This window comes from Nelumbo nucifera, chromosome 1 (genome assembly GCF_055504915.1).
Source record: "Nelumbo nucifera cultivar China Antique chromosome 1, China Antique-T2T, whole genome shotgun sequence".
Classification (NCBI taxonomy): domain Eukaryota; kingdom Viridiplantae; phylum Streptophyta; class Magnoliopsida; order Proteales; family Nelumbonaceae; genus Nelumbo; species Nelumbo nucifera.
This window is the reverse complement of record NC_142649.1, coordinates 69,132,769-69,157,808: the sequence shown is the minus strand read 5'-3', so window position 1 is coordinate 69,157,808 and position 25,040 is coordinate 69,132,769. Positions and strand designations below refer to the sequence as shown.

Here is a 25,040-nt window from a genome sequence, read left to right as displayed (position 1 = left end):
CAGGAATTGAAAAATGCTTTTTGTATTTTAGGGTGGGGTAGGGCGGCTATATCTTCAATACTATTATCTCTCTTTTTCTTTTAACTTAAAATTTACTTCAGGTGGAGGGGCAGGCCACCCCAAAGTTTACTCATGTGGAATTCAATTTGGATCTATTCCTCACATAGTGTTTTTCAAATCAACCTTGCAGCACATTGAAAACATCTCCCTACTTGTGTGTTGTCATTCATGGGGAGATGTTCCCAAATCCCAATACATGGTGGGGCATGCTGTGAGGTCGGTGTAACGAGCGCTCTGTAAGGCTTAGTTTCGATGTGGTGAAAATACAAAATTACACTGATGTATTTGAAAAACGGCCCATCAGATAAGTGTAAAAGATGAATCAGTCATGTAAAAGTTTTACACTGATGTTTGTTTGGAAGATCACTGGTTATCTTTTGCACTCACCTGGTGTAACGGTTAGAGTCTACGAGGACGATAACGAAGAAGAAGAAGAAGGGGAAGAGAACAGAGAAGCCAACAAGCTGCTGAACAGAAAGTGAGAGAGAAGAAGAAGAAGATGGAGAGGGGAAGAGAGAGAGAGGGGGAGCGGAAACAATGGTTGTTGATGGTGCTGTGAACGAAACGACGATGAACACAAGGAAACTGAAGTAAAAGTCCACTGCAACCGAGAGATTGCAGTCCTTGCCGGTCGGCCAAGAAATAGAGCACCGCGAGCGGCGGTGAGGCATATCAGACCCATAAACTGGTGATTGGGTGTTGCAACAGGAGAGGCTCTCGTACGTGAGCGCCTCTCTGTTCTTGTTCTGGTCGGGTCATGTTCTCATTTTCTATTCTCGTCGGAGGAAGAGAGAAGGAGAAGAGAGAGAGAGAGAGAGAGTGAAAGCTTCTAGAGATCGCCACCTCTCTGTTCTTGTTAGAGGAAGAGAGAAAGGAGAAGAGAGAGAGAGAGAGCGCACGAGCGATGTAATTAAAAGATAAAATGTTCGGTGTAAAATTACATGTTTATCAAATGTATGCAAAATCGAACCGAGGTGCAAAGTTTAACCCGGTTTGATTTTACACCTCTATCAAATGTAGCCTAAAGAACAAATCATTTACAGCAGGTTGGGCAATTGATCAAGAGTGAATGCATCAATGTTATAACATAGAACTCATGTGGAATCAAATCCAGATGTGTTCCTCACATAACACTCCTTTTACCAACCTCACAACACATTCCAGCTGCATATTGAGAACATCTCCTGTACTTGTATATTGTTATTTATAGAGAAATGTTTTCAATAAATGGGGGAATGTGCTGTGAGGTCAGTGTGAGGTGTATTCTGTAAAGAGCAAATATCAAATCCATTGAATCCACCAAATGCATATGAAAAACTGATTTGTTCACCCGTGATAGATTACTCATGCTGTGTATGAATTTTGTCTCAAACCAATCCAGACTCCCTATTATTAATGGGCTATTTTATGGCATTCATTTTGAAAAACAAGAAAATTGGTTTAAAAGTGTTTTTCGAGTTTTTTTATAGTTATGCAATATTGGACTTCATCATTAGATGCTAGATAAGCTTAATAGTGAAAAAAATGCTTTGGCATTTGGAAAATATTAAAAATAAGTTTTCCGAAACATATGATTCTCATAAAACATTTATTTAGAAATAAAATTCTCTATGGTTCAGTTTGGAAAAATTACAAATGTGACATTGAATTGACAGTGTTTTTCAAATAAATAGAAACGATACCAAACACTATCAAAACTGGTGTTTCTTTTAAGTGCATATTAGAATTTACACACATGCACTTGTGATGGAGAACACATAGATCCATTATATGCCCTAACCACTTGCCACGTGTTGCATAGTACTCTCTCGTCTGGATTGGGTTATTTTTATAATCAAATTTCTTTCATCAAATAAATAAAAATGTGATCTGTCCTTAATTTTTAATTTGCTATTTTATTTTCAGGCATGGAAGAACAACTCAGATGAAAGAGACGAAGCATCAAGCATTGCGGTGGCTCCCACCTCGACGCAAGCCAACATTCATTTCTTCTGTCCATTTCATCCATCCGTACACACAATTGGTCCCCTCAGCCCCTGATTCGGAATCACCTACCTCCAAGAACTTTACCCACATCTCCCAACGTATTAGTAGGATCTCATGTAAGTAGGCGTGGATAGAATCGTCGTGGGTAGGAGATCCGGACTCCCTCGGTACCTACGATTCGGTCAGATTAACTGTTAATTAATTGGTATATTCAATTAATTCGATTAACTGTTGATTTTCTATTTTGATTAATTGAAATTTGACTTTTTAAAAATATTGAACCAAAATTAAACCGATCAATCAATTAACCAAAATTTCGTTTCAATTTCGGTCAATTTCGCTTTTTAGATTTGATCCGATTATTTCGATTTCCCTTGCGAGTTCACATCTGTGCTCTAAGGGCGCCCTACAATGTCCCACAGCGCATCCCCGCCGTATATTGCAAATATCTCTCGATCATAACACCAAACCTATCGGGAGATGTTTCTAATACATAGCGGGGATGCGCTTTGAAGCGTCATGGGGCACAGATCTGAACTCTTTTCTTTCTCACCCTAATCACAGAATTTGGATCAACACGTTCAACACCCTCCCAACCAGACCCGTGATCACATGCCCATCCTACCGTCAGATCGGAACGGAACATAGGGATTTTGGATTCCCTCTCTCTTTTATCATTCTGAGTTCTGATAAGAGCGTTTTCGTACAGCCCGGACACATGCCAGTTACCACCACCCCTCCTCCTCAATCATCATTCTCTCATCATCCCCATTTCTCATCTATTTATAGCCTCTCTACTCATCCCTTCTCGTGCTTGAGCAAGAGAGAGAGATTTAAAACTACAAAAGTCCTTTTTTCTAGAGTTCTTCTTCACTGTTTCCGTTAGATCTCCACGGTCTCATCCTCCTTCCGGTTTCCATAAAAATCAAGATCCTCTGTTCTGCCTGCTTGTGCTTGGAGGTCCAACAGCGAGAGACATACATCGGAAGATAGGCAAGGGGGTAAAACCCGGGGCCGCCACGTTGTTGACATCACGGCTATACATAAAGTTAACCGATCTCTCATTCATGTCCGATCAGTTCGACGTAAGGGTTGTGTAGTTGAGAGCAACCCTTCGCCGCACGGAGGACGTGGTGCTTTGCCTTCCGAAGGCGGCAGTCCTTCCGATCTCCTCTTCCTCGCCGGTGGTGGTGGTCTTCACCTTGCCACCTCTTTCCTTTAGGATACTATCTTTCTTAGTAGACAGCTAGGTAGTGATTAAATAGGATTAGGGAAAAAAAGAAGAGTAGAAGACTACTTGGTTGCTCTTTACTTCTTTGCTCGATTGTTGGGGAGGTTTGCAATTGATTTTTACTGAATTCAATCATGATGTTGAGTATCAAAAAGGTTCCTACTTTGGTTTCCAATCATCAGAAGGAAGAGGGGGAGGAGTCCCGTCTTAATGGAGGGGGTTGCGGCCGTAATTGCCTTAACAAGTGTTGCATTCAAGGTACTTTGTTGTTGTTGTTGTTCTTCTTTTCTTAATTTCTGCATATTTTTTTTTTCTTTTCTCATCTTTTGGGCTAAAATTTTACCGTGTTTTCATGGTGGGGTTCGAACAGGGGCAAATCTTCCCTTGTATACTTTCAACAGGATGAACAAGAAGGTTCAAGAGAAGGGCTTGGTCGACGACGAGAAAGAGCCTCCCGTGGCCTTTCTGGAGTCCCTCATTCTTGGAGAGGTAGATTTTCCTCTTTCTTCTTTATTGTTCATATTCTCTTTCTGTCCTTGTCTCAGTTGTTACTCACTCACTCCTTGATGCAGTGGGAGGATCGCATGCAAAAAGGGCTTTTTCGCTATGATGTCACTGCCTGCGAAACCAAGGTTTCATCTCTGTTCCTTACATTTCTTGTTCTGTTTATTCACTGGTTCCGTTTTGGGTTTAATTTCTGTAGGTAGGTTTGGATCGAAACATGCATGTGACCTCAGGGTTGTAGCAGAGTGTTTAGTTCAACTGGGTATATGGGTTCGACCCCCGACTCCTTTTGCTAATATCTTTGCAGGTGATTCCGGGTAAGTACGGCTTCATTGCCCAGTTGAACGAGGGCCGCCACCTCAAGAAGCGGCCTACAGAGTTCCGAGTTGACAAGGTCCTCCAGCCTTTTGACGGCAACAAGTTCAACTTCACGAAAGTTGGGCAAGAGGAGGTGCTCTTCCAATTCGGAGCCAGTGAAGATGACGAAACCAATTTCTTCCCATTTGCTCCGATCGATGTCGACGACTCGCCGAGTGTTGTTGCAATTAACGTAAGTAGATGGACCAATCCAACGCTCTGCTGTATTCTGATTGTGCGTAAGACCCTATTTTGTGAGATGATGTTGATTTTGGGTTCTGATTTGACATAAAACAGGTTAGCCCAATCGAGTACGGGCATGTACTGCTGATCCCCCGGATTCTGGACTGCTTGCCACAAAGGATTGACCGTGAGAGCTTCTTGCTTGCCCTCCATATGGCAGCAGAAGCCGGGAATCCATACTTCCGGTTGGGTTACAACAGCTTGGGTGCATTTGCTACTATCAATCACCTTCACTTTCAGGTCATAATCCATTAATCCTTCCTTCAGCAGTTATATCTGCGATTATCTCTAAGAGCTTGGGGAAAATTGGGTGGTGGTTGTTTTTGATTGTCGTCTAACGAGAAGGCTTATTAATTTACTGTGGCAGGCTTATTTTTTGGCTGTGCCGTTTCCAATTGAGAAGGCTCCCACCCGAAGAATTACCACCACTGACGGAGGTGTGAAGATCTCTGAGCTGTCCAACTATCCGGTCAGAGGTCTTGTGTTTGAGGGAGGCAATACTCTGATTGATTTATCTAATGCTGTATCTGAATCCTGTATCTGCCTTCAAGATAACAACATCCCTTACAATGCCCTCATCTCTGACTATGGGAAAAGGATTTTCCTGTTGCCTCAGGTAATAAGCTTTGACACCATTTTTGTTTGTTCTCTGCTACAGTTTATGGTTTATACCATTTGAGCTTTTTGTCTGGGCACATCTCATCTGGGATGCTGATCGACTTCGCTGCTTGAAACAAATACAGTGTTATGCTGAGAAGCAAGCACTTGGGGAGGTAAACCCAGAGCTTCTTGACACTCAGGTCAACCCGGCTGTGTGGGAAATTAGTGGCCACATGGTGTTGAAAAGGAAACATGACTATGAGGAAGCAACAGAGGAGAACGCATGGAGGCTCCTTGCAGAGGTCTCCCTCTCTGAAGGGAGGTTCCAGGAGGTGATGGCTATGATTTTTGAAGCCATTGCTTGCAATGTTGATGCAAATGAAAGCATCGCTCTGAGCATTGGAGAGAAAGCAGCTGATGGGAATCAAGAAACCAACGCTACAATGATCCCTGGGAAGCAGGAATGCCTTGTCCAGTATTAGTTGATGTGTGCCAAGAACTGGGTGAGTGTGGTAGATGTATTGTGGTCAATCCTGGTGGTAACCTAAATAAAGGGAACCGTGTTTGCTTTTCGCCATTGTCATTGTTGTTCTGGTGTCTTGTCTTGGTAATCAGATGTCTTCTATGCACAGTTTATACCTAATTGTACTAGTTCCAGATGAACTTCCCTGTACTTCAGCCTTGAGGATAGTTCTACCTCTACGGTTATTTATGTGGTTCTTTCTCCTGTAAAAATTAATGGATATATATATATATATATATACTAATTCCTTGTTATCTATCTTTCTCCTCCACTTTTTTTGTAAAAGTGAAAAATGGATGGAATGAGACAAACAAAACAATCTATTTGCTTTTCTGGGTTTCCTGTCATAAAGAGGGTCTCCCTTCATTGAAGGCGATGAGCAGCGGCCTTAAAGATTAAATTAAAGGCACCAATAATAGAGTTGCTCATCCTTAAAGATTAAATTAAAGGCACCAATAATAGAGTCTCGGTGGCAGCAAATTGGCAAGTTGGTCCAATTTGGCCCTCTTCAACTTGTAAAAATTCCATGGCTGAAGCTTGCAGGTTGCAACAACAACGGGGACCCTGATCTCCGCCCGAGGGATTCATTAAGGATTAGGGATGACAATTTTCCTATTCCCCACCTTGTGGGAACTCTGATCTCTGCCTGTGGATCCTTACATATATATATTAATAAAATTTGTTTGAATCTTTTTTAATATGATTATAAATTTTAATTATTTTATTTTTATTATTTAAATAAAAATAAAATGATTAATATTATAAAAAATCATGGAAAATGGAACTCCCGCGGGGATGGGGATTTTGGCAGGGACGAGGATGGGGGAGAGGCTCTATCTCCCCGTCCCGCCCCGTTGCCATATAATTCTGATAATGACGATGAGATGCGAATTATATCAACACTCAAAATTCAGATGGGTTCTCTAACACAGGAGAGTAGGAGACCAATGTTGTTAGTCCAGTTTACAAGAGTTGAAGACTTATTAGAAGCAGCAGTGCAGAAGCCATAAGAAGTAGAGCGCCTTGCAGATTTTTCCCACACTAATGCAAAATCAGGTAGTAGAACAGAACTAGTTGGGTATCTCAGATTATGTATATCTTCTTGTTAGGGCATGAAATCGAGAAATAACAACCACATATTCAGATATTTTGGACCTAATGAACTGTACAATTGGTCGGAGATGCCCACCAAAGTTGAATTTCCCAATGATTTTATTGTATTGATGATCGATCAACCTCAATTCTGTTCGAGGCTGGTATCAGAATCACTTGTTTACTTACTAGGGGCTTGATCCGATTTCAGTTTCAACCAGACCGGTTGATTTATAAGACACTTCCCAATTTCAGAGTCACCGGATCATTTTAATCTTCATGAACCAGAAAACAAACAAATGGATGTACATGAGAGCACAGCAATCCAGAGCCTACGTTACACATTTTGTCTCTCCCGAACGAACCCTGCAACCCTTCTATTGGAACTCCGTTATTGCCCAAAATGCCACTCACAATCCGCAGAATTCTGTCTCCCTCTACAAGCAAATGCAAGCACTGTCTATCCCACCCAACAACTTCACTTTTCCTGCCTTACTCAAAGCCTGTGCCGCTCTCGGCCATCCTCGCACGACACAGCAAATACACGTGCATGTAACCCGCCGAGGCCTTGCTTCCGACAAGTTCACCGTTTCTGCACTTATCGATGCGTATGGCAAGTGTGGCAGCGCAAGTGACGCGAACCACGTGTTCGATGAAATCCCCCAACAGGCAATGGATATCGTTTCATGGACCTCCCTTGTGTCGGCCCTTTCTTCCAACGGTTGTATTAGCAAAGCCTTTGAAATCTTTTCTCGGATGAAACATTCAGCTGATCCACAATGCTGTAAAGGTGATATTGTTGGCCTTGCTTCGCTCGTCTCGGCTTGTACAGCAGCTGTAGATGATGGCTTGAATTGCTTGTCCTTTGGTCAGGCAGTTCATGCGCTTGTTGTTAAACATGGGTTCGAGTCAAATACCAGATTGAGTAACTCTCTCGTACATATGTATTCCGTGTGTGAAGCAATGGCCGATGCATCGAAGGTGTTTGATGGGATTATGATTGAGCTCAGGGACGTGGTGTCTTGGAATACATTAATTTCTGGGTTTGCGCGGAATGGGGAACCTGAACGGGCATTGCAAACATTTAACGAAATGAAGTCAATGGGGCCGATGGCAGTAGCAACAAATCGGATAACTATGATTGCGCTCTTGAAGTCTTGCGCAGATCTGGGTTGTGCCGATACGTCTCGTTGGATCCACAACTACATAGCTTCTCACCATTCGTCACTCTTGTCATCTAACGATATTGTGGTTTTGACAGCCCTCATTGATATGCATTCAAGGTGTGGAAATCTAGAATGGGCCCAGAAGATATTTGACAAAGTTGAGAAGAAGAATGTGGTCTGTTGGAGTGCTATGATTGCTGGCTACGAGCAGAGCTTCTGCCCCGAGGAAGCTCTGTTTCTGTTCCGCAGAATGCTAATGGAAGATTGTAATGAGGGTATTGATATTAAGCCCAATGTAGTTACCTTGTTGAGTGTTATTGCAGCCTGTTCAGCTCTTGGTGTCTCAAGGCCAGCAAAGGTGATTCACAAGTATGTTCTGGCAACAGGACTAAACACTGATGCTCGGGTTGCTTCGGCACTCGTAGATATGTATGGAAAATGTGGGGATATAGAGCTTGCGCGGCAGGTATTCAGTGAGACAGATGACTTGAGCAAAACCTTGATCTCATGGAGTGCTATGATTGGAGCAGAGGGTCTGCATGGTGAGGGACAACGTGCTCTTAATCTCTTAAAAGAGATGAGGGCCAATGGGTTTCGGCCCAATGAAGTAACATACATCTCAGTCTTGTCTGCATGTAGCCATGCTGGTTTGTTGGAAGAGGGTAATTCCTGTTTTGATAGTATGGAGAGAGAGGATGGGATCTCCCCTACCACAAAACACTATGCTTGCATGGTTGATCTCCTTGGCCGAGCTGGGCATCTCGATGAGGCCTATGGCCTTATCTGCAGCATGGCTGTTGAGGCCGATTTAGCTGTCTGGGGGTGTCTACTTGCTGCTTGTCATCTTCATAGCAATTGCAAGCTTGGAGAGGTTGCTGAGAAGGAAATTCTGAGTTTGGACTCACATTCTGTGGGGCATCGTGTTCTTCTGGCAAACATGTATGAAGAAGCTGGAAGATGGGATGATGTAATTAGGATTAGAGTTGAATTGAAAAGGAAAGGGTTGCGGAAGATTGCAGGCCGAAGCTTTATTGAGATAGGGAACAAAGTTTATAGCTTTTTGGCAGAAGATCGGTCTCACCATGAATCGGAAATGATATACAAAGAATTAGATGCTCTAGATGAGAAGGTGAAGGATGCAGTCAAGTATGACAGAGAAACCAATACAGAAGTAGAAGACATAGGAAGTGTAATTACAAGGTGCAAGTATCATAGTGAGAGATTGGCCATAGCCTTTGCATTCATGATTTCAAACAGAAATAGTTTCAGCAACAAAAATTGCAGAAGAACTAACGACTATTTAGCAAAGGAAACAGAAGCCTATCCTCCTATTCGGATAACCAAGAACCTACGAGTCTGCAGGGATTGTCATTATTATACCAAGTTATTTTCTAAGGTTACCAAGAGAGAGCTCATTGTTAGGGATGCTCATCGTTTTCATCACTTCAAAGACGGGCTTTGTTCATGTGGAGATTACTGGTGATCAATGAATAAAGTAAATGTTCTTATAGTGGAATGCCAATGATTACAGTAAAGATGACCATCTATCTCATAATGGATCTACATTGCCAGGTGGTTTCTGCTTAGAGATAGTGGCATTTTCCAATGTTTTCGAACCGCCGTTATCCAGATGATTGGACCGTTCAACCCGGGAATCGTTCAGGCAACCGGTTCCATTTTACCCCAAACCCAATTTCTAGCCAAAAACTGTTGAATTGGTCAATGGGTTTTTGACCTGAGTGATCGAGTTGTCAACCTGTTCAACTCGATGAATGCTTGTTTGGCTGTTTTCATTTTAATTATTTTAATTATTTTAATTATTTTTAATTTTTTATCAGAACAACCTGTTCAACTCGATGAATCCATTCAAACCAGATGGCTGAACCTCCGACCTGGAAACCAGTGACTAGAACAGTTTCGGTTCCGGTTCCGTTTTTAAAAAAGTGAATTACAACTTGAAGGATAAGAATGGAGTGTGAAAGAAAATTGTACATTCTGCAGGGGGAAGAAAGGTTGAGTTAATATATGCACATCTTTTTATGCATGGGGCAAGGGAAAAAAATTGCTCAACCACCATCTACTTGTTAGACATGAAGGCCCATGGTGCTGTTTCTTGTGGAAAAGATGGGAAACAACAGTAATTTGATTTCTCTGCAATTTCAAGTCAAGACCTTTTGATAAATGAAATGATATATAAGAATTCATGTAATCATATCTATCCACATCGCCCAAATAAAACGATCCCAACAATCGTAATAGTCAGGTTGTACTCCCTTGTGAACTAGTAGCTGTAAATATAACTGGACAACACAGGTTTCTGTTTTACAATAAACTTTCACATGGAATACTTCATAATAAAAATCTTATCTCCCAATTTACACAACTAAATTTACTTAACGATACATAATGATTTATGAAGGCAAATCTTTTCTTCTTCCATTTGTTCTCTTTCTTCTTTTTGGACACTACCCCATAGTGGTTCACATGAATCAATTTACAAACTTAACTAAAACATTTGCTTATTGTAGAGTGACGAATTCAAGGTAAGATTAAGTTGGATTTCTTTCACACGTAGCACCTGCAGGCAGAAGCATCAGTACGGATCGTGTGGCATCTGCTACCTTCCTGACATTAGATTTACTAGAGCTTGGTTCTCATAGAAGGTGCCAACATCCCAATCTCCAGTTGAGGATGAAAGTGCCATTAATGCAACACCAACGGACCTCATACTCGGTCTTTGAGCTGGAGTCTCATGTGTGCAAGCCCTCGCAAGCTGGGCCATCTGTAACCGAAAAGGTCATCATGGCTTATTATTTTATTAGGATTGTTAATTTAAATCTTAGCAACACCCTCTGTAAGGTATGCTCTCTACCTTATGAACTGAGTCAAGCGGGCAGTTGTCCCCAAGCCTTGGATCAACAAGTTTGCGGAGATTTTCTTTTGGCTCTGGCTGGCTAAGAACATCCTCAAACTGCATGGCATCATTAGCATGGCAAGCATCAAGTGTCACTAGATTTTACACATATGTAGTTTCATCATTGGTAATCAATTTATAATTAGGACAAGGGCTAAGAGAAATTACCAGACCAACAAGTCCCTTTGATTCAGTCTCAGATCCATTTGTCCTGACTATAGCTTCCTTAGCTGAAATAAGTTCGTACAAGACAACTCCAAAAGCATAAACATCTACCTTTGGAGAAACATCACCATATTGAGCGTACCTACATGAAGCACAAGTAATGGTCGATTTATATTTTCATGAAATAAGATGAAATAAGCGTCTCTCAGGAGTTTATTTTACATCATTTCAGTGTGTGTGGTCCAGCCTAACAATTTTTTTCTGTCAAAAACTAGTTTTAATACACCTATTCTTGTTACCACCCTGCACAATGAACATGGCAAACTGGCAACCAAACAATCTACGATAAAAGCTATCTCGCACCAACAACAGCCCGTGATTTCCTTTTTCTTTTTAATTCATAGATATTTATTATTAAAAGTGAGACAGGCCTTAAGATAGTGAATCGTAGATGGAAGTAAATTTTACCAAGTATCTCTCCATGTACTACTATGTATGGAGTACTATGGACCGATCTGGTTTTGTTTACTTGAGAGTTGAGGTTTCTTGTGTTATTTGTTTTAAGTCTCTAGTATATGCCAATCTTTTCCTTATGTTTCCTTTTCTTCATGATGATTATGATGCCTTTTATTTGTTTTTTTAATTTCTTCCCTCAAGCTCTGTCTATTTCACCACTATAAAAGGAGCAGATTTTTTTTAAATGTGCACTTTTTCGTCATATGCCCGTCTCTTTTATGGCATAAACTATTTTCCACCCATTTTACATGTAAACAGGCACAGCCTTAACAAAATGCCCAAATAGTTTTTTTTTTTTGATAACTAATGTTCAAATAGTATTGATGGCGAAAGGGGTTGTCAACCATCTATAATCCTCTTCAGCTAAAATGAAGGACAGTAAAAACCATTTAATCTGATCAATAATGATCTTACTAGATAAAACTTTTTAATTCATTAAACTAATTCCTTCATTAAATTATCCCTAATTGTGCTTTCCCAAGATCATCGCCTCCTCTTTATTCCAGAGTAATCTATTTCTTAAAACCATGCATTCTTTTGGATATACTCAGGTGGAGGCGGAGGGACTCATACATGGTTACAGGTTGGGACTTGGGAGAGAGGAAGGACTTTGGCTGTTCTGCCAACATGTCAAGGAGGCTACTGGGCCATATCCTTGGCCTCCAGATTGAAAATCTCATTCTGCTGGATGGTAGACTGTTTAGTAGTCCAGGCATGTATTGTACCGCTTCCCACTAAAAAAAGGAATCTATTGTACTTCTTGTGTTGGGCTCAGGTATTTCATGTCGATTCTTGATCATCTTTTTCTGTTGGTCTTCTATTTTTTTATTACTGTACTTGATTATTATTCTCTGTTATAGATAAAAGAAAAGGAGCCATTACTTGGTCTAATGGTAAAATCCTGGACTAACAAGTATGATAATGTGGATTCAAGTCTGAGAGCAGCCACTGTGTGCAAGAATGCCAAAGTTTAGGTCTGCACCCAGTCCACCATTCCCAAGATCCAAGATGGTTGGGACCAACATTCAGCAATAGCCTTTTAGATAAAGAAAACCCTCCTAACTTCCCCAGTGATTTATAGAATTCAGTTGATTTGTTTCAGAAAAATAATAAGATGTCTTTCAATGTATTTTAATGAGGGTCCTGCCTAAGTGGGACAAGGTCACAGTTTGAGTGTCATTTCTAGAACAACTAAACCGGTTAGTCATATTAGACAAATCTTTATTGGTGCCTTTAGCTAATTCAATACTCAACAGTTTCTTCCTGCATGTAGTTGTCATACTTTCTACAGATGTAATACCATGATTTATGGGATGATCACAATAAATCTCCAGTTACAGTAAAGGAAATATACCAGTAAACTTATTTTAGGTCAGTGCACCTAAGGAAACCCAGATTGTTGAATGCCATTACTTTTTTTTCTTGCCTTTTATATAAAATAGAAGAAGAAAGATCATAAAACAGTCAATAGCAAATGGAAGAACATATCAGAACAAACAAGCCAATAAGAAGTGATCTTACTCAGGGGGCATGTATCCAAATGTACCCGCTAGACGTGTTGACAATGAAGCACTTCCAACTTCAGTGAGCTTTGTCAATCCAAAATCTGCAACCTAAAAGGTGTATACTTTGGTAAAAATAAAGTAAATGAATTATAAAGTATATGTCTTTCCTGGAAAAGAGATCACCACAACCTTTCCATGGAAGTTCTTGTCTATCAAAATGTTTGCTGATTTAATATCACGATGGATGTATACAGGAACAGTATGCTCATGGATATATTCAAGACCTCTTGCTGAATCAAGGGCAATTTGCACCCTAGTAGACCATGTGAGTGGTTCCCTCCCTGAAATCAGAGAAGAATACACCATGGTCAGTTGAAAAAAATATTAACTTATTAAAGTAACAATTTTAAGGTACAGTTGTGCACTACTGAGCCTTACCGAAGCCATGCAAATGTTGGCTCAAGTTTCCATTATCAATAAATTCATAGACTAAGCACAAAGAACCCTCAATGCAATAACCTATCAATCGCACCTGCATTCAATTATAAGAATAAAACATGAATACATACTGACACATATTAAGGGTATTCTAGGTAAAATATTAACACTACCCCTTGAAAATCCAATGACTGTCTGACTTTGATATGCATCCAACATGGAAACTTTGTTCATTTAGGAGTCCATGAAACATTTGTTGGTTGAATACAGATAAATTGATGTTGTCTGCCTCCTAGACAACTAAGTTTTGGTGAAGTTTCTAAATGCTTGAGCTAGATTTTCAAAACATAGCTGTGATAACTTAAATAGGTATGTTACTATCTTTGTGTCTATCATCAAACATAACATTGAGATTTGAGAATATTTTCTACAATGACATTAGCAAATGGTGGAGAATGCATCTGTGTATTGAAATGACAGATATTCAAATATTTTGCTCAAACAAGTCAATACCAGGTTCAAGTGATGAACACGTGTCAGAACCTTCAACTCAGCAAGGAATTCCCTTGATGCTTTCATATCCATCTTCTTGATTGCAGCTTTCTGCATAAAAAAATTTGTTGAAGAATGGAAAAGAAAAGACCTTCAGCTTCAAGAAAAATTAACATGGCCAAGATATTTTAAAGACTGAAAATCTAATACAGAACCTTTAAGTTCCCCAACTATATAAAGAAAATCAACTACGCCAAAGTTAAGAGGGTAAGGCAGAAGAGGTTCATATAGAACAAAGAGGCAAGTTATGAAGAGGTTCATATATAATGAATACAAATGATGTAATGACTACTGATGCCAAATTCCATCACATACTGCTTTTACGATGACAAATAAGAACAATAGAAAATCCAGATGCTAATAGAACAATTTATTTCCTTCCATAATCAAGGGGAGTGATTTGACAATATCCCATTTTTGATAAAGGGGGCACACCCCTAATCATTACTCAAAGAGTACATTCATCAAACAACAAGCACCCCCAAAAGGTAACAAAGAGTGGTTTCTTTGTCTTTCATAAGGGATTCACCTGGTTTATCAAAAATAGGATGTCCCTTACACCAAAATCAATCTTTCCTGTTCACTCTACTCTCTCTCTCTCTCTCTCTCTCTTTTGGAGAAAAAGGAAACTTTCATTAAACAAAAAGGGGGGGGGGGGTGTGTACAAAAGATGATGCATAATAGGGCTTAGCAACAAAAAGAAAAAAGCCCAGTCAATGAAGAAGTAATCTGTTAGCACTATATAATGTGTCCCTTCCCAACCCAGATTTCGCCAAAAACGTCTCTGATGTGATTAAGGTTTCTTGGAATGTATCCTGTTCACTCTTTTTTCAACTCAAATGCACGTCAAAATGTCACTTCTCTTATTCAATCTCCATAAATCCCCTAAACAAGTAAAATTTCAAAGATTGAAGCATGAGTAACATATTTAATTTTCAAATATAATTAATTACACAAGTACCAACTGCACTTCTCATGTAATTTTTTGATTGGTAATGCACTTATCATGTACTTTGTGATGGATGCCTGAGATGGATCAAGTTGCACCCTGAAGTATAAATTCCCAATATGACTTTTAATGGAAAAAAAGCAACTAATGTTGAATATCTGAAAGTCATCACAATTGTTTTTATGTGTCACTGCAAAAACATGAAAACTTGGTCTTTCTTCTCTCCTCTTCACCATACAGTAGTTTTGAATTATAGTGTTGACAATCTTCTCCAGGGATGGTAGTGACAGCGGTTGGACCTTTCTGGGAATGATTCTTTTGTTATATACTGGAAAATGTGGAAAGTGAAACTATAGGGCTTTCGAGAGGAAAAGTTGGCTCAAGCAGTCAGTAGTCGATCAAGACTACAGTCAGTCTTGAATTCCAAAAGATTTCGGATTGAGAAAAGTAGAAGAAAGGAGAAGAAAGCAGAAGTACACAAGGGTTTTGAAAGGAGGGACAGATCGAATGAATCTGCCGCCGCCACTTTCTTAATATTTATAGGTTATGTTCACTAAATATAGGAAAGGGCAGAATTGCCCTTAATGCTTACATGGCAAATAAAACAAATAATAAACTGAAATAACAAGCTGTCTAAGATAACTACCAACTAACACTGACATAACTAACAAAGGTTACATGTGCTGTCATACGAACACAGTGGGGACCACAGCCGTGGGGCCCACATCAGTGTTCTCTACACTCCCCCTCAAGTTGGGAATAGATATTTGTCATTCCCAACTTGAATAGGTCTGCCTCTAACTTCTTCCTTAGAACAGCCTTGGTGAGAAGATCTACAAGCTGCATGTCGGAGGTGATATACGGGAGACACACTTCTTGCGATGAGACCCTTTCTCTGACAAAATGTCAATCAACTTCGATATGCTTAGTTTTGTCATGCTACACCGGATTGTGAGTTATATTAATAGCCGCCTAATTATCACAATACAACATCAAGGGCTTCTCATAATCAATACCCAACTCTTCAAGTAGTGATTTCAGCCATAGGATTTCAGCCACTCCATTAGCCATTGACCTGTATTCAGCTTCAGCACTAGAGCGGGAAACAACACTTTGTTTTTTACTCCTCCAGGAGACAAGGTTACCTCCTACAAGGGCACAATATCCAGAGGTAGACCTCCTGTCATCAGCACTCCCAACCCAATCAGCATCTGTATAGACCTCCACCTTCATGTGATTATTGTTCTTGAACAATATACCTCTACCTGGGCATCTCTTCAAGTATGTTAATATTCTCTCAGCTGCAAGAAGATGAGTAGTTCTAGGGGAATGCATGTACTGGCTAACAACACTGACTGCATAACTGATATCTGGCCGTGTGAGGCAGAGATATAGGAGCTTTCTAACCAACCGTTGGAACATAACTTTGTCTTCAAGAGGTTCTCCACCCTCTGCACTGATCTTGTGATTCTGTTCAATGGGTGTATCAGCAGGCTTGACACCTAACTTTCTAGTTTCCACCAACAGATCTAGAACATATTTCCTTTGAGAGATAAAGATCCCTGTTTAGATCTAGCAACCTCAATACCCAAAAAATATCGCAGTGCACCAAGATCTTTCACTTCAAACTCTTGATGAAGGAGCTGTTTGAGGGACTCAATCTCACTATTATTATTCCCTGTCACTACAATATCATCCACATATACAGCAAGCAAGGTCAAAGAAGAGTTCACTCTTTTAACGAACAGTGTATGATCTGACTGGGCCTGTACATAGCCGAATTTTCCAAGGGCTAGTCTAAATCTATCAAACCAAGCTCTAGGGGACTGCTTTAATCCATACAATGCCTTATTCAATCGGCAAACCTTCTTACCTGTCTCTGTATCATAGAATCCAGGGGGCAACTGCATGTAAACCTCTTCCTGTAAGTCTCCATTCAGAAAGGCATTTTTAATATCCATTTGGAACAAGGACCAAGAGTAACTTGCTGCAAGGGCTAATAGAACTCGAATAGTGGTCATCTTGGCTACTGGGGCAAAAGTCTCCAAGTAGTCTATACCATAAGTCTGAGTAAACCCTTTTGCAACCAACCGAGCTTTGTACCTTTCAATGGAGTCATCAGCATTATGTTTCACAGTAAATACCCATCTACATCCAACTGGTTTCTTTCCTTCGGGTAGGTCAACTAGCTCCCAAGTATTATTTTTCAAAAGGGCATCCATTTCAACTTTCATTGCATCTTTCCACTCTGGAACTGATAAGGCTTCTTGCATTGTTCTGGGGATAGGGATATCAGCAATGGAAGTGATAAAGGACCTGTAAGAGGGAGATAGGCGATCATAGGATAGAAACTGGGAAATACAGTGAACTGTGGATGTGGTGCAACGCTGTTTCCCTTTACGGACCGCAATAGGGAGGTCAAGGTCATTAGAAGGAGGGGAAGTAGCAACAGTGGAAGGTATCTCAGTGGGCCTTGGGACTGTAGTTCCTGGATCTGGATCCGTAGAAGGAATTGGGGCTAGCCTGGACTACTGATGACCGAGATCAACTTGTCTGCATCGCCTGTGATAGACTTTCAACTCCTGACCCCTCTGACAACCCTCACCATTACAGCCTTCATCACTCAATGGAATGGAAGGAACAACCTCAGATGAGTTAATCCCACTCTCACTGCGCTCCCCCTGAGGAAAAAGACCCAAATTCTCACTACTCTCCCCCTGAGGAGAAACCCTAGGATAATAGGGTGCCTCCTCAAAGAAGGTGATATCCATCGAGACAAATCTCCTCCCTGAAATAGGATCATAGTAGCATAACCCTTTTGAGTTTGGGAATAACCGAGAAAAATGCATTTAGAGGCCTTAGGGTCAAATTTGGAATGATGAGGTCCAAGAAGCTGAACAAAATAGGTACAACCAAAGGTTTTAAGAGGAATAGTAAACAACTCGTCTGGGTATAGAAGGGTAAACGGAAGCTTCATATCAAGAACCCATGAAGGAACCCGATTAATGAGATACACTGCCGTGAGGATAGCATCACCCCAGAAACGGATAGGCACATTGGAGGTAAACATAATGCTTCTAGCCACCTCAAAAATGTGCCTATTCTTCCTCTCGGCAACCCCATTCTGTTGTGGTGTATGAGGACAAGTGCTCTGGTGTATAACTCCATGATCGAGTAGATAAGAAGCCAGTGGCTTGGAAAAGTATTCTTTTGCATTATCAGATCGGAGAACTTTGATTTTGATCCCAAACTAGGTTAAAATCATCTAATGAAAGTTTTGGGTCAGAGCGGAAACCTCATCTCGAGAACGCATAAGATAGACCCAAGAAAAACGGGTATAGTCATCAACAAACAACAAAAAATATCTGTACCCACCCATAGAAGGGATGTGATACGACCCCCAAACATCGGTATGCACAATATCAAAAGAATTACTACTTCTTTTATTACTCAAGGAATAAGATGTTCTACAATGTTTGGCAAGCTCACAACTCTCACATCTCAAATTTGACATCTCAACAGACTCAAATAAAGTAGGAAACAGACTCTTCAAAGACTGAAAAGATAAATGACCTAACCGATTATGCCAGAGCATAACCGGACTCACAGACTGAGAAACAAAAGACTTCTTATCCACAGGCTCTTTCCAATGAGAACTCTCTCCAAACAGATAGATCCCATTCGTCTCACGGCCAGTCCCAATCACCTTTCTCGTCTCCAAGTCCTAAAAAACACATCGGTTAGGGAAAAAGGTTACTGAACAATTCTGATGTTTTGTAATACCACTAATTGAAAGCAAATTAGTATCAAGTTTAGGAACATGAAGACTGAGGATAAAGAGATAGTATTAGATAACTTGATGTCACCTTTGCCAGAAATGGGAACAAGAGAGCCATCAGCAATGGATACTTTATCTCTACCAGAAGATAAGTGATAAGTAGTGAACAGTGATGGCAAGCTAGTCATATGGTCAGATGCACCTGAGTCTATTACCCAACAATGTTCAGTGTTACCTGGAGCTGAAGCATGGTAAGTTGAGGCCCGAGTACCTGAATGAGCAAATGTTGATGTGGCAGGGGCTAATGGTGACTGAGATGACTGAGCTGAATTCCCAACCTCATTTTTCAACTGTATCGTAGGGTTAGGAAAACCTTTGTGAGAAAATAAACAGTGCTCAGCCGCACCTTCCAAAAGAATTCACAGTCAAGTCTAGCCGTAGGGTTAATGACAAACCCTAAAAACTGATCACCTCTGAGAAAAAATAGGAGAGTTCGGCCGCTCCTAGATAGGTCCAACCTATCTTGACTGACAGCAATCTCAAGGGAAAAATAAAGACTTACCCAGAAAACTCTGATCGCTACCTTCAATCGTGGCCTGAACCCTAACCTTCTCTGATTCTTCCTGATTACCAAAACACTCTCCAAGCCTCTACAAGTCTTCGGACAGCTGCTAAATTTTTTTGGTAACCTCCAAGAATCAGCCAACGAACAGTCTTTTGTAAGCTTCCAACCCTAGACAGTTATCATGTGGTCGGCTAGACTAGACTCACATGAGAAACCCTAGATAGGCTCTGATACCAAGTAGTCGATAAAGACTACAATTAGACTTGAATTCCAAAAGATTTTGGATTGAGAAAAGTAGAAGAAAGCAGAAGTACACAAGGGTTTTGAAATGAGGGACAGATCGAATGAATCTGCCGCCTCCACTCTCTTAATATTTATAGGTTATGTTCACTAAATGTAGGAAATGGCAGAATTGCCGTTAATGCTTACATGGCAAATAAAACAAATAATAAACTGAAATAATAAGCTGTCTAAGATAACTACCAACTAACACTAACATAACTAACAAAGGTTACATGTGCTGTCATACGAACACAGTGAGGACCACAGCCGTGGGGCCCACATCAGTGTTCTCTACACGGTCAAAGACACTGATACTTTGACAGTGCCTCACAACCCCCTAAAGGTCATAAGGTAGTGCCCCTTAATGGGAGGGGAAATACCACTGTAAGGACACCACCAACATGTGAACCCAGATCTATGTAATGATGGCCAAGAAAAAAAGAATGTATAATGAAGTTTTGTTGATAAAGTGCCATCATTTACCAAATTCCATTATCTAATCACAGCAGGTAAGCACCCCTGTTTTTATTTTCCATCAGTATTTATCAATATGAAGATATACAAACCTGCCCCCTCAGTTCTGCATAGTAAACTGACCCAAAGCCACCTTGGCCAATTTTACCAGCCAAATTGAAGTCATTTGTAGCCTCTGCAAGCTCTTCATATGAGAACTCCACTGATTTTTCAACGGTGAGACCTGTAAGCCCCGGAGAAGCACCAACAAGAGAAACAATCTCGGTGGTTTTATCCAAGGTACCTGCAGAACTTACACAATAAAATCAATTGCTCATTATGTTTTTCTTATAATATTTTAAATTCTGCCAGGCTTTTACAATAATGTTCTAACAGGGTAATCATAATTGAATAAGCAAACAATGGATATCATCAGGGATGGTATACATAATAATAGCAACCAGGTTAAATGGATTTCTCCAGACAAAGAAAAGGTTTCTCAAAGTTCAACTCATATGAAATTATGTGAGGGAAGCATGGACAGCACTGGTATTTCACATTCCAAGTCTTCTATTTGTAAAGTATCCTTGCCTAACGGAACCATTACCACCATACCTTATAAGATGGTAAATCCCATAAAACAAAGGAGCAAATCAACCACAAGAATTACCCTCTTAAAGGAAATATTTTCCAAAAAAATGGGCATGACATATTTAACAAAAGAACATTACAAAGAAAACAGGCTTCAATAAAATTAATTAACAGGATGCAAAGACGGACACTTAATCAGGAGAATAACAATATATGAAAAGAAAAATAAGCTTTGGTAACGTCATGAATGTGTATGAAATTCTAATCTAAACTGCATCTCAATTTTTCTTTTTCGTTAGCAAGGGAGTACATCAACAAAATGGCTTTGCCTAGTTCAGAAATTCCTGAAGAATCACACCCTTATAATTAGAATGGAATTCTTTGGCTAATCAACTCTTGTTTTTCCCTTACAAGGTTGAAAAATAGTTAGATAGCTTGGCATAGTCCTAGAAAATCCTGAAGAAGAACCCTTGCTAGGGAAAATTTGGATAATCAAATGCATGTTAACCAAAATAGAAGACTTACCATGCCCATGTTTAGTAGAACTATCATCAGGTGCTGTGGTGAGCAACACTGCCCCCTTCGCCTTCTTTCTCTTATAAATTTGAAAGTACACTGAAACCGCCAAAAGCAGTGTTCCAGCTACCACTGCAATAGATATGCCAGCAATGGCTCCACTAGAAATTCCTGCTTATGTTCCAGAATAGTAAATCATAAGCTCAAAACACTACAAAAAACGACACTGGCATTTGAATTCCAAAATGAAAAAATTCGGCAAACATCACAAAATCAATAGAAGAGTCAACCACCTGCACTGCAGAAAAAAAAACAAACAAACAAATTTAACATCCATGTTAGACAACAAGAGAAGGTTTTTAACTATGGAAAATGTAAAAGATCAACCCAATTTATGAGTAACCCATTATAGGTTACCTTGAATTCAGTGGTCGATAGCTTCCCGTTTGATCTGGGGAGATAACAGAGAAACAGAAAGGAAGAAAATGATATTAGCAAGATAAATTCAAAAAGTTCCTACAACAGGCACTGATAACTAAATTCATAATTCAACTACTGTTAATGCTCTAGATCCATAATAAATGATTAGCCCCATTACAAAATTTACCCTATTGAGTTTTTAATTAGCTAAATCCTTTGACGTCTACTTCCTAATTTTCAGATAAATAAACTAATTGAATGTGTTGACTTGCTTAAGTTGAAGGGACCAGAAGAGCTAGGGGCAGATCGAAAAGGATCATTAAAATGCCCATAATTTAATGATGGATATGACACTGAAGAATGGAAAAGCAAAACAGGAATTCCAGGGGTTACAGACAGGACAGTTGTTATTCATAATAAGAAAGAATATCATGTTTTAGGGATTTTAACGAGTATGATACAATAATAAAGATTCAATAAGGATTTTGAAATAAGATCACACCTCGAAATGTTGTTTATCTAGATTTTCTGGAGCATGGATAGAGGATGTGAGATATGACAACCGTTTCAAAGCTCACAGATGGTGGATATTTGGTTCACATGGAACTCAGCAAACATGATTTTTATTTTCAGTTACGTGTTTCTTTTTGCTTCATACACTACACGTTCTCAATTTCTGTTTAAACAAAATATCATCATGATTCTCAACATCTAAGTTTTAACTTTTTTTTCACAAATTTGTATGTTCAGTTTAGCTGTGAAACAAAATGTTGTTATGGTTCTAAGTTTGAACTAGCAAACAAGCAAAGAATATCACCTTTGGTGGGAACAAACACCAAACCACTCCCAAGGCTGAAATTTGTATTTGGGTTGTAGCTCTGCAACAAACTGGCGGAAATATTGAATTCAGATGCAACGGATGCCAAGGTATCAACGGGACGGAGAGGATACGTTGTAAACAACCCATAATCTTTGGAAACACTGCTATCCCCACATGAACAATTCACTGTGACATTGAGATGGGCGTTGTCTGGGATTCCTGAGGCAGAGTAGGTATTAAACTTCTCCAACCATTCTACGGTCGTGAGGTTCGAATAATATGTCTCAGCGACAATTGAATAGACATCGCCAGACCTAACTGAGTAATTGAACACATGACCCAGAACTTGTTCACTCAGGAAATCTTCTTTTAAGCATTCGCAGGAGAAGGGAATGTTAATTTTGGTGCCAAATGGAATAAAATCCTGGGTAGATAGAGAGTTGTAGCTAACAATATCTTCCCTTGAAGCAGAGAAGATTTCGGAGATGAATGAAATATTGGTTCCTTGCCAGATGTAATAAGAGGCCAAGGCGAGACCGCAGCCACTGCTGCACTTAGCTTCTGCTCCAGCACAAAAGAAGGTAAACACCAGAATTCCTAGACCTAAGCTTAACACATATCTTCTGCTTCCTGCAGCCACCATATTTCAGTGACAGAAGCTTGGAACTTTCTATTCTAAGCTACAACAATGGATGGAAATCCTAGCCAGAAACCGTGATCGGTTTGTGCTCTCCTTTCTATGAGCAATCGCCAGAGGATGAACTCAATTGATTAACAGAGAAACAGCGGAAATGATGCACGCGATTTCATCAGAGAAACAGCGGAAATGATGCACGCGATTTCATTTTTTACAAAGTTGACCCGACTTCTCTTATCGGTATTTTCTTCTGAATAAGCTAGTCAACTAACAAGTAATTAGTTGAAAACTTGAAATAATGGATACCGTCTTCCTTGTCGTTGTTGAAACGTCGATGAGAAATGGACGAAGATAAATGTTGTCGCCAGCTTGCCGCCTTAGCTGATGCCTGATGGACGAAGGTAATAGTTCATGTGGAGTAGACGTGGCCAGAGTAGATCATGCTTCTTTATCCTGGACCAGGTCCTGACTCCTGACTGAACGTAGAAAATATTTGGTGAATGATGTTGAAACCATGACCCTCCATAATCTCCTGCCCTGGTTTGAGGTTTGGACTTTGAACTTTGAATGATGGAGAGGATCCATTCCAATACTGTTATCACCATATTCTTTCGATCTTTCTCCGAGTACTATGTCAGCACGTTTCTTCCAGTTGAATTTCGCTCCTTTGATAATAAAAGGGACCGAGCACTCCACTGACACGTTAAAGTATGCTAAGCCAGTGCCTCTCCGAATATGCTAGACCGCTACCCAGAAATTGTGCCCCCTGTAACTGGGTCGAACCAACTCGCGAGCTGTTCGGACTCGGTTCTTAACTACTTGAACTCGGTTCAAAGACTATCGAATCGAGTCAAGCTTGATTTGAGTAGACTACATAGTCGAGCTAAGTTTGTGCTTTATAATACCCGGTTCAAATAGCTCGTGAGCCTAATCGATTTTTCAATAAAAAAATATTTTTTAATATACTTTTATTTATAATATAAATAAATATTAATTTATTTATAATAAATAAATTTAAATCAAGTTTTATAATATATTTTAATTTTTTTATTTATAATATTGATTTACTTATAATTTTTAACATATAATCATTTTCTAATATATTTTTTATTTATAATATTTTAAATATTAATTCATTTATAATTTTTAATAGATATTTATATATAATTGGCTTGATTCAAGTCAATCTCGAGTAATTTGCGACTCTGCGAGTATTGAGTCAAGTCAGGCTTGAGTATGGAATTCAAAACTTGATCAAGCTCTGAGTTTTTGAGTCGAATTCGAGCTTAAGCCACTCAAAACTTGACTCATTTCAGCTCAATTATAACATTTCTATTCGGGATGCAAACAAATCAGATTGGATTCAAATGGGGTACATTTGAATCTGATCTGATAGCATAAATAGTAGATCCAATCCTATTCAAAGATTCTATGGGTTTTAATTGTTCAACCCACCCTTAGAAATCTTAGCTCCACCGTAGGGGTGGAATGAATTCTGATCATGAATTGATGTCAAATTCATGGACAGGATGAGGTTTATAGGGTGGGCTAGAAAATGACTGTAATTTCAGATTTCTGAGGGGGAGTAAAGTCTATTTATCTTAAGATTCAATTGGATCTCACAAACATTAATTTGAATCCAAATCCATTAAGAATATTAGATATTTGAATATAATCCAATCCGATTTGAAAGAAAGAGATATCACATTCTTCCAGATCCTATCCAATTAGGTATTTCCATTTTACGCCCCTAATTTCTATCCACATAGCACCACCGTAATGTATCATAACAATCTACTCATAAATGACAAAGATATTCAGGACACCACTACCTTGTATTAGGGGATAAGGAAGATATTAGTAATGCGCAGCTGTAAGATTGTAAGAATGTGGGAACAAATAGGCAGAAATCGGAGACCAGCCGGTTCGGTCCCTCGAAAGCACAACCATACGATGTGATCGGGCGATGGCCAATTAGATGCTCCCAACTCCAAGCATGACAAGGTGGACCGAGGAATATACGAAAGTCAAACCAGTGATAATAAAACAGTACTACAGTAGGAATACAAAAGCAAAACGAACATGATGACTGACGAGGTGTTTGTTTTTTTCCAAGCTCTTCTAACAGTGTTTTAGGTGTTAATTATTTGCGTTGGTTCTGAATCTCCTCACGTTGA

At 39.7% G+C, this 25,040-nt stretch overlaps 2 protein-coding genes and 1 pseudogene across 3 annotated transcripts; 2 read left to right on the top strand and 1 right to left on the bottom strand.

The window, feature by feature from the left end:
- The first annotated feature begins 2,856 nt into the window (after nt 1–2,856).
- LOC104594070 (GDP-L-galactose phosphorylase 2) lies at nt 2,857–5,760 on the top strand. Its single transcript, XM_010254192.3, has 7 exons — nt 2,857–3,535; nt 3,648–3,766; nt 3,850–3,909; nt 4,089–4,331; nt 4,436–4,621; nt 4,749–4,997; nt 5,125–5,760. The coding sequence occupies exons 1-7, from the start codon at nt 3,412–3,414 to the stop codon at nt 5,461–5,463; spliced, it is 1,320 nt and encodes a 439-aa protein (XP_010252494.1). The 5' UTR covers nt 2,857–3,411; the 3' UTR covers nt 5,464–5,760.
- Nucleotides 5,761–6,905: 1,145 nt separating this feature from the next.
- On the top strand, nt 6,906–9,245 carry LOC104594071 (pentatricopeptide repeat-containing protein At3g12770 pseudogene; annotated as a pseudogene).
- An 831-nt stretch (nt 9,246–10,076) lies between these two features.
- LOC104594072 (lysM domain receptor-like kinase 3) lies at nt 10,077–23,788 on the bottom strand. Of its 2 annotated transcripts, XM_010254195.3 has the most exons (12): nt 22,224–23,788; nt 21,404–21,437; nt 21,280–21,284; nt 20,996–21,157; nt 19,993–20,183; nt 13,814–13,903; nt 13,301–13,394; nt 13,052–13,203; nt 12,879–12,970; nt 10,845–10,983; nt 10,635–10,733; nt 10,077–10,544 (listed from the first exon to the last, which is right to left on the bottom strand). In XM_010254195.3, exons 1-12 carry the CDS (start codon nt 22,867–22,869, stop codon nt 10,380–10,382), a joined length of 1,869 nt encoding a protein of 622 aa, XP_010252497.1. In that variant the 5' UTR covers nt 22,870–23,788; the 3' UTR covers nt 10,077–10,379. The 2 variants fall into 2 exon arrangements, with proteins under 2 accessions (XP_010252497.1, XP_088758483.1); XM_088902357.1 differs by lacking the exons at nt 21,280–21,284; nt 21,404–21,437 and having other exon boundaries at nt 22,224–23,148.
- Between the last annotated feature and the right edge of the window lie 1,252 nt (nt 23,789–25,040).

Bases quoted from the DNA above. Each gene is read 5' to 3' on its own strand.
- LOC104594070 (XM_010254192.3), top strand. From the start codon at position 3,412: ATGATGTTGAGTATCAAAAAGGTTCCTACTTTGGTTTCCAATCATCAG. The intron at 3,767-3,849 runs GTAGATTTTCCT...TCCTTGATGCAG, and splicing joins AGTCCCTCATTCTTGGAGAG to TGGGAGGATCGCATGCAAAA. The intron at 4,622-4,748 runs GTCATAATCCAT...TTACTGTGGCAG, and splicing joins TCAATCACCTTCACTTTCAG to GCTTATTTTTTGGCTGTGCC.
- LOC104594072 (XM_010254195.3), bottom strand. From the start codon at position 22,869: ATGGTGGCTGCAGGAAGCAGAAGATATGTGTTAAGCTTAGGTCTAGGA. The intron at 21,438-22,223 runs GTGATATTCTTT...TTATCTCCCCAG, and splicing joins GGTGTTTGTTCCCACCAAAG to ATCAAACGGGAAGCTATCGA. The intron at 13,204-13,300 runs GTAAGGCTCAGT...CTCTGATTTCAG, and splicing joins CCAACATTTGCATGGCTTCG to GGAGGGAACCACTCACATGG.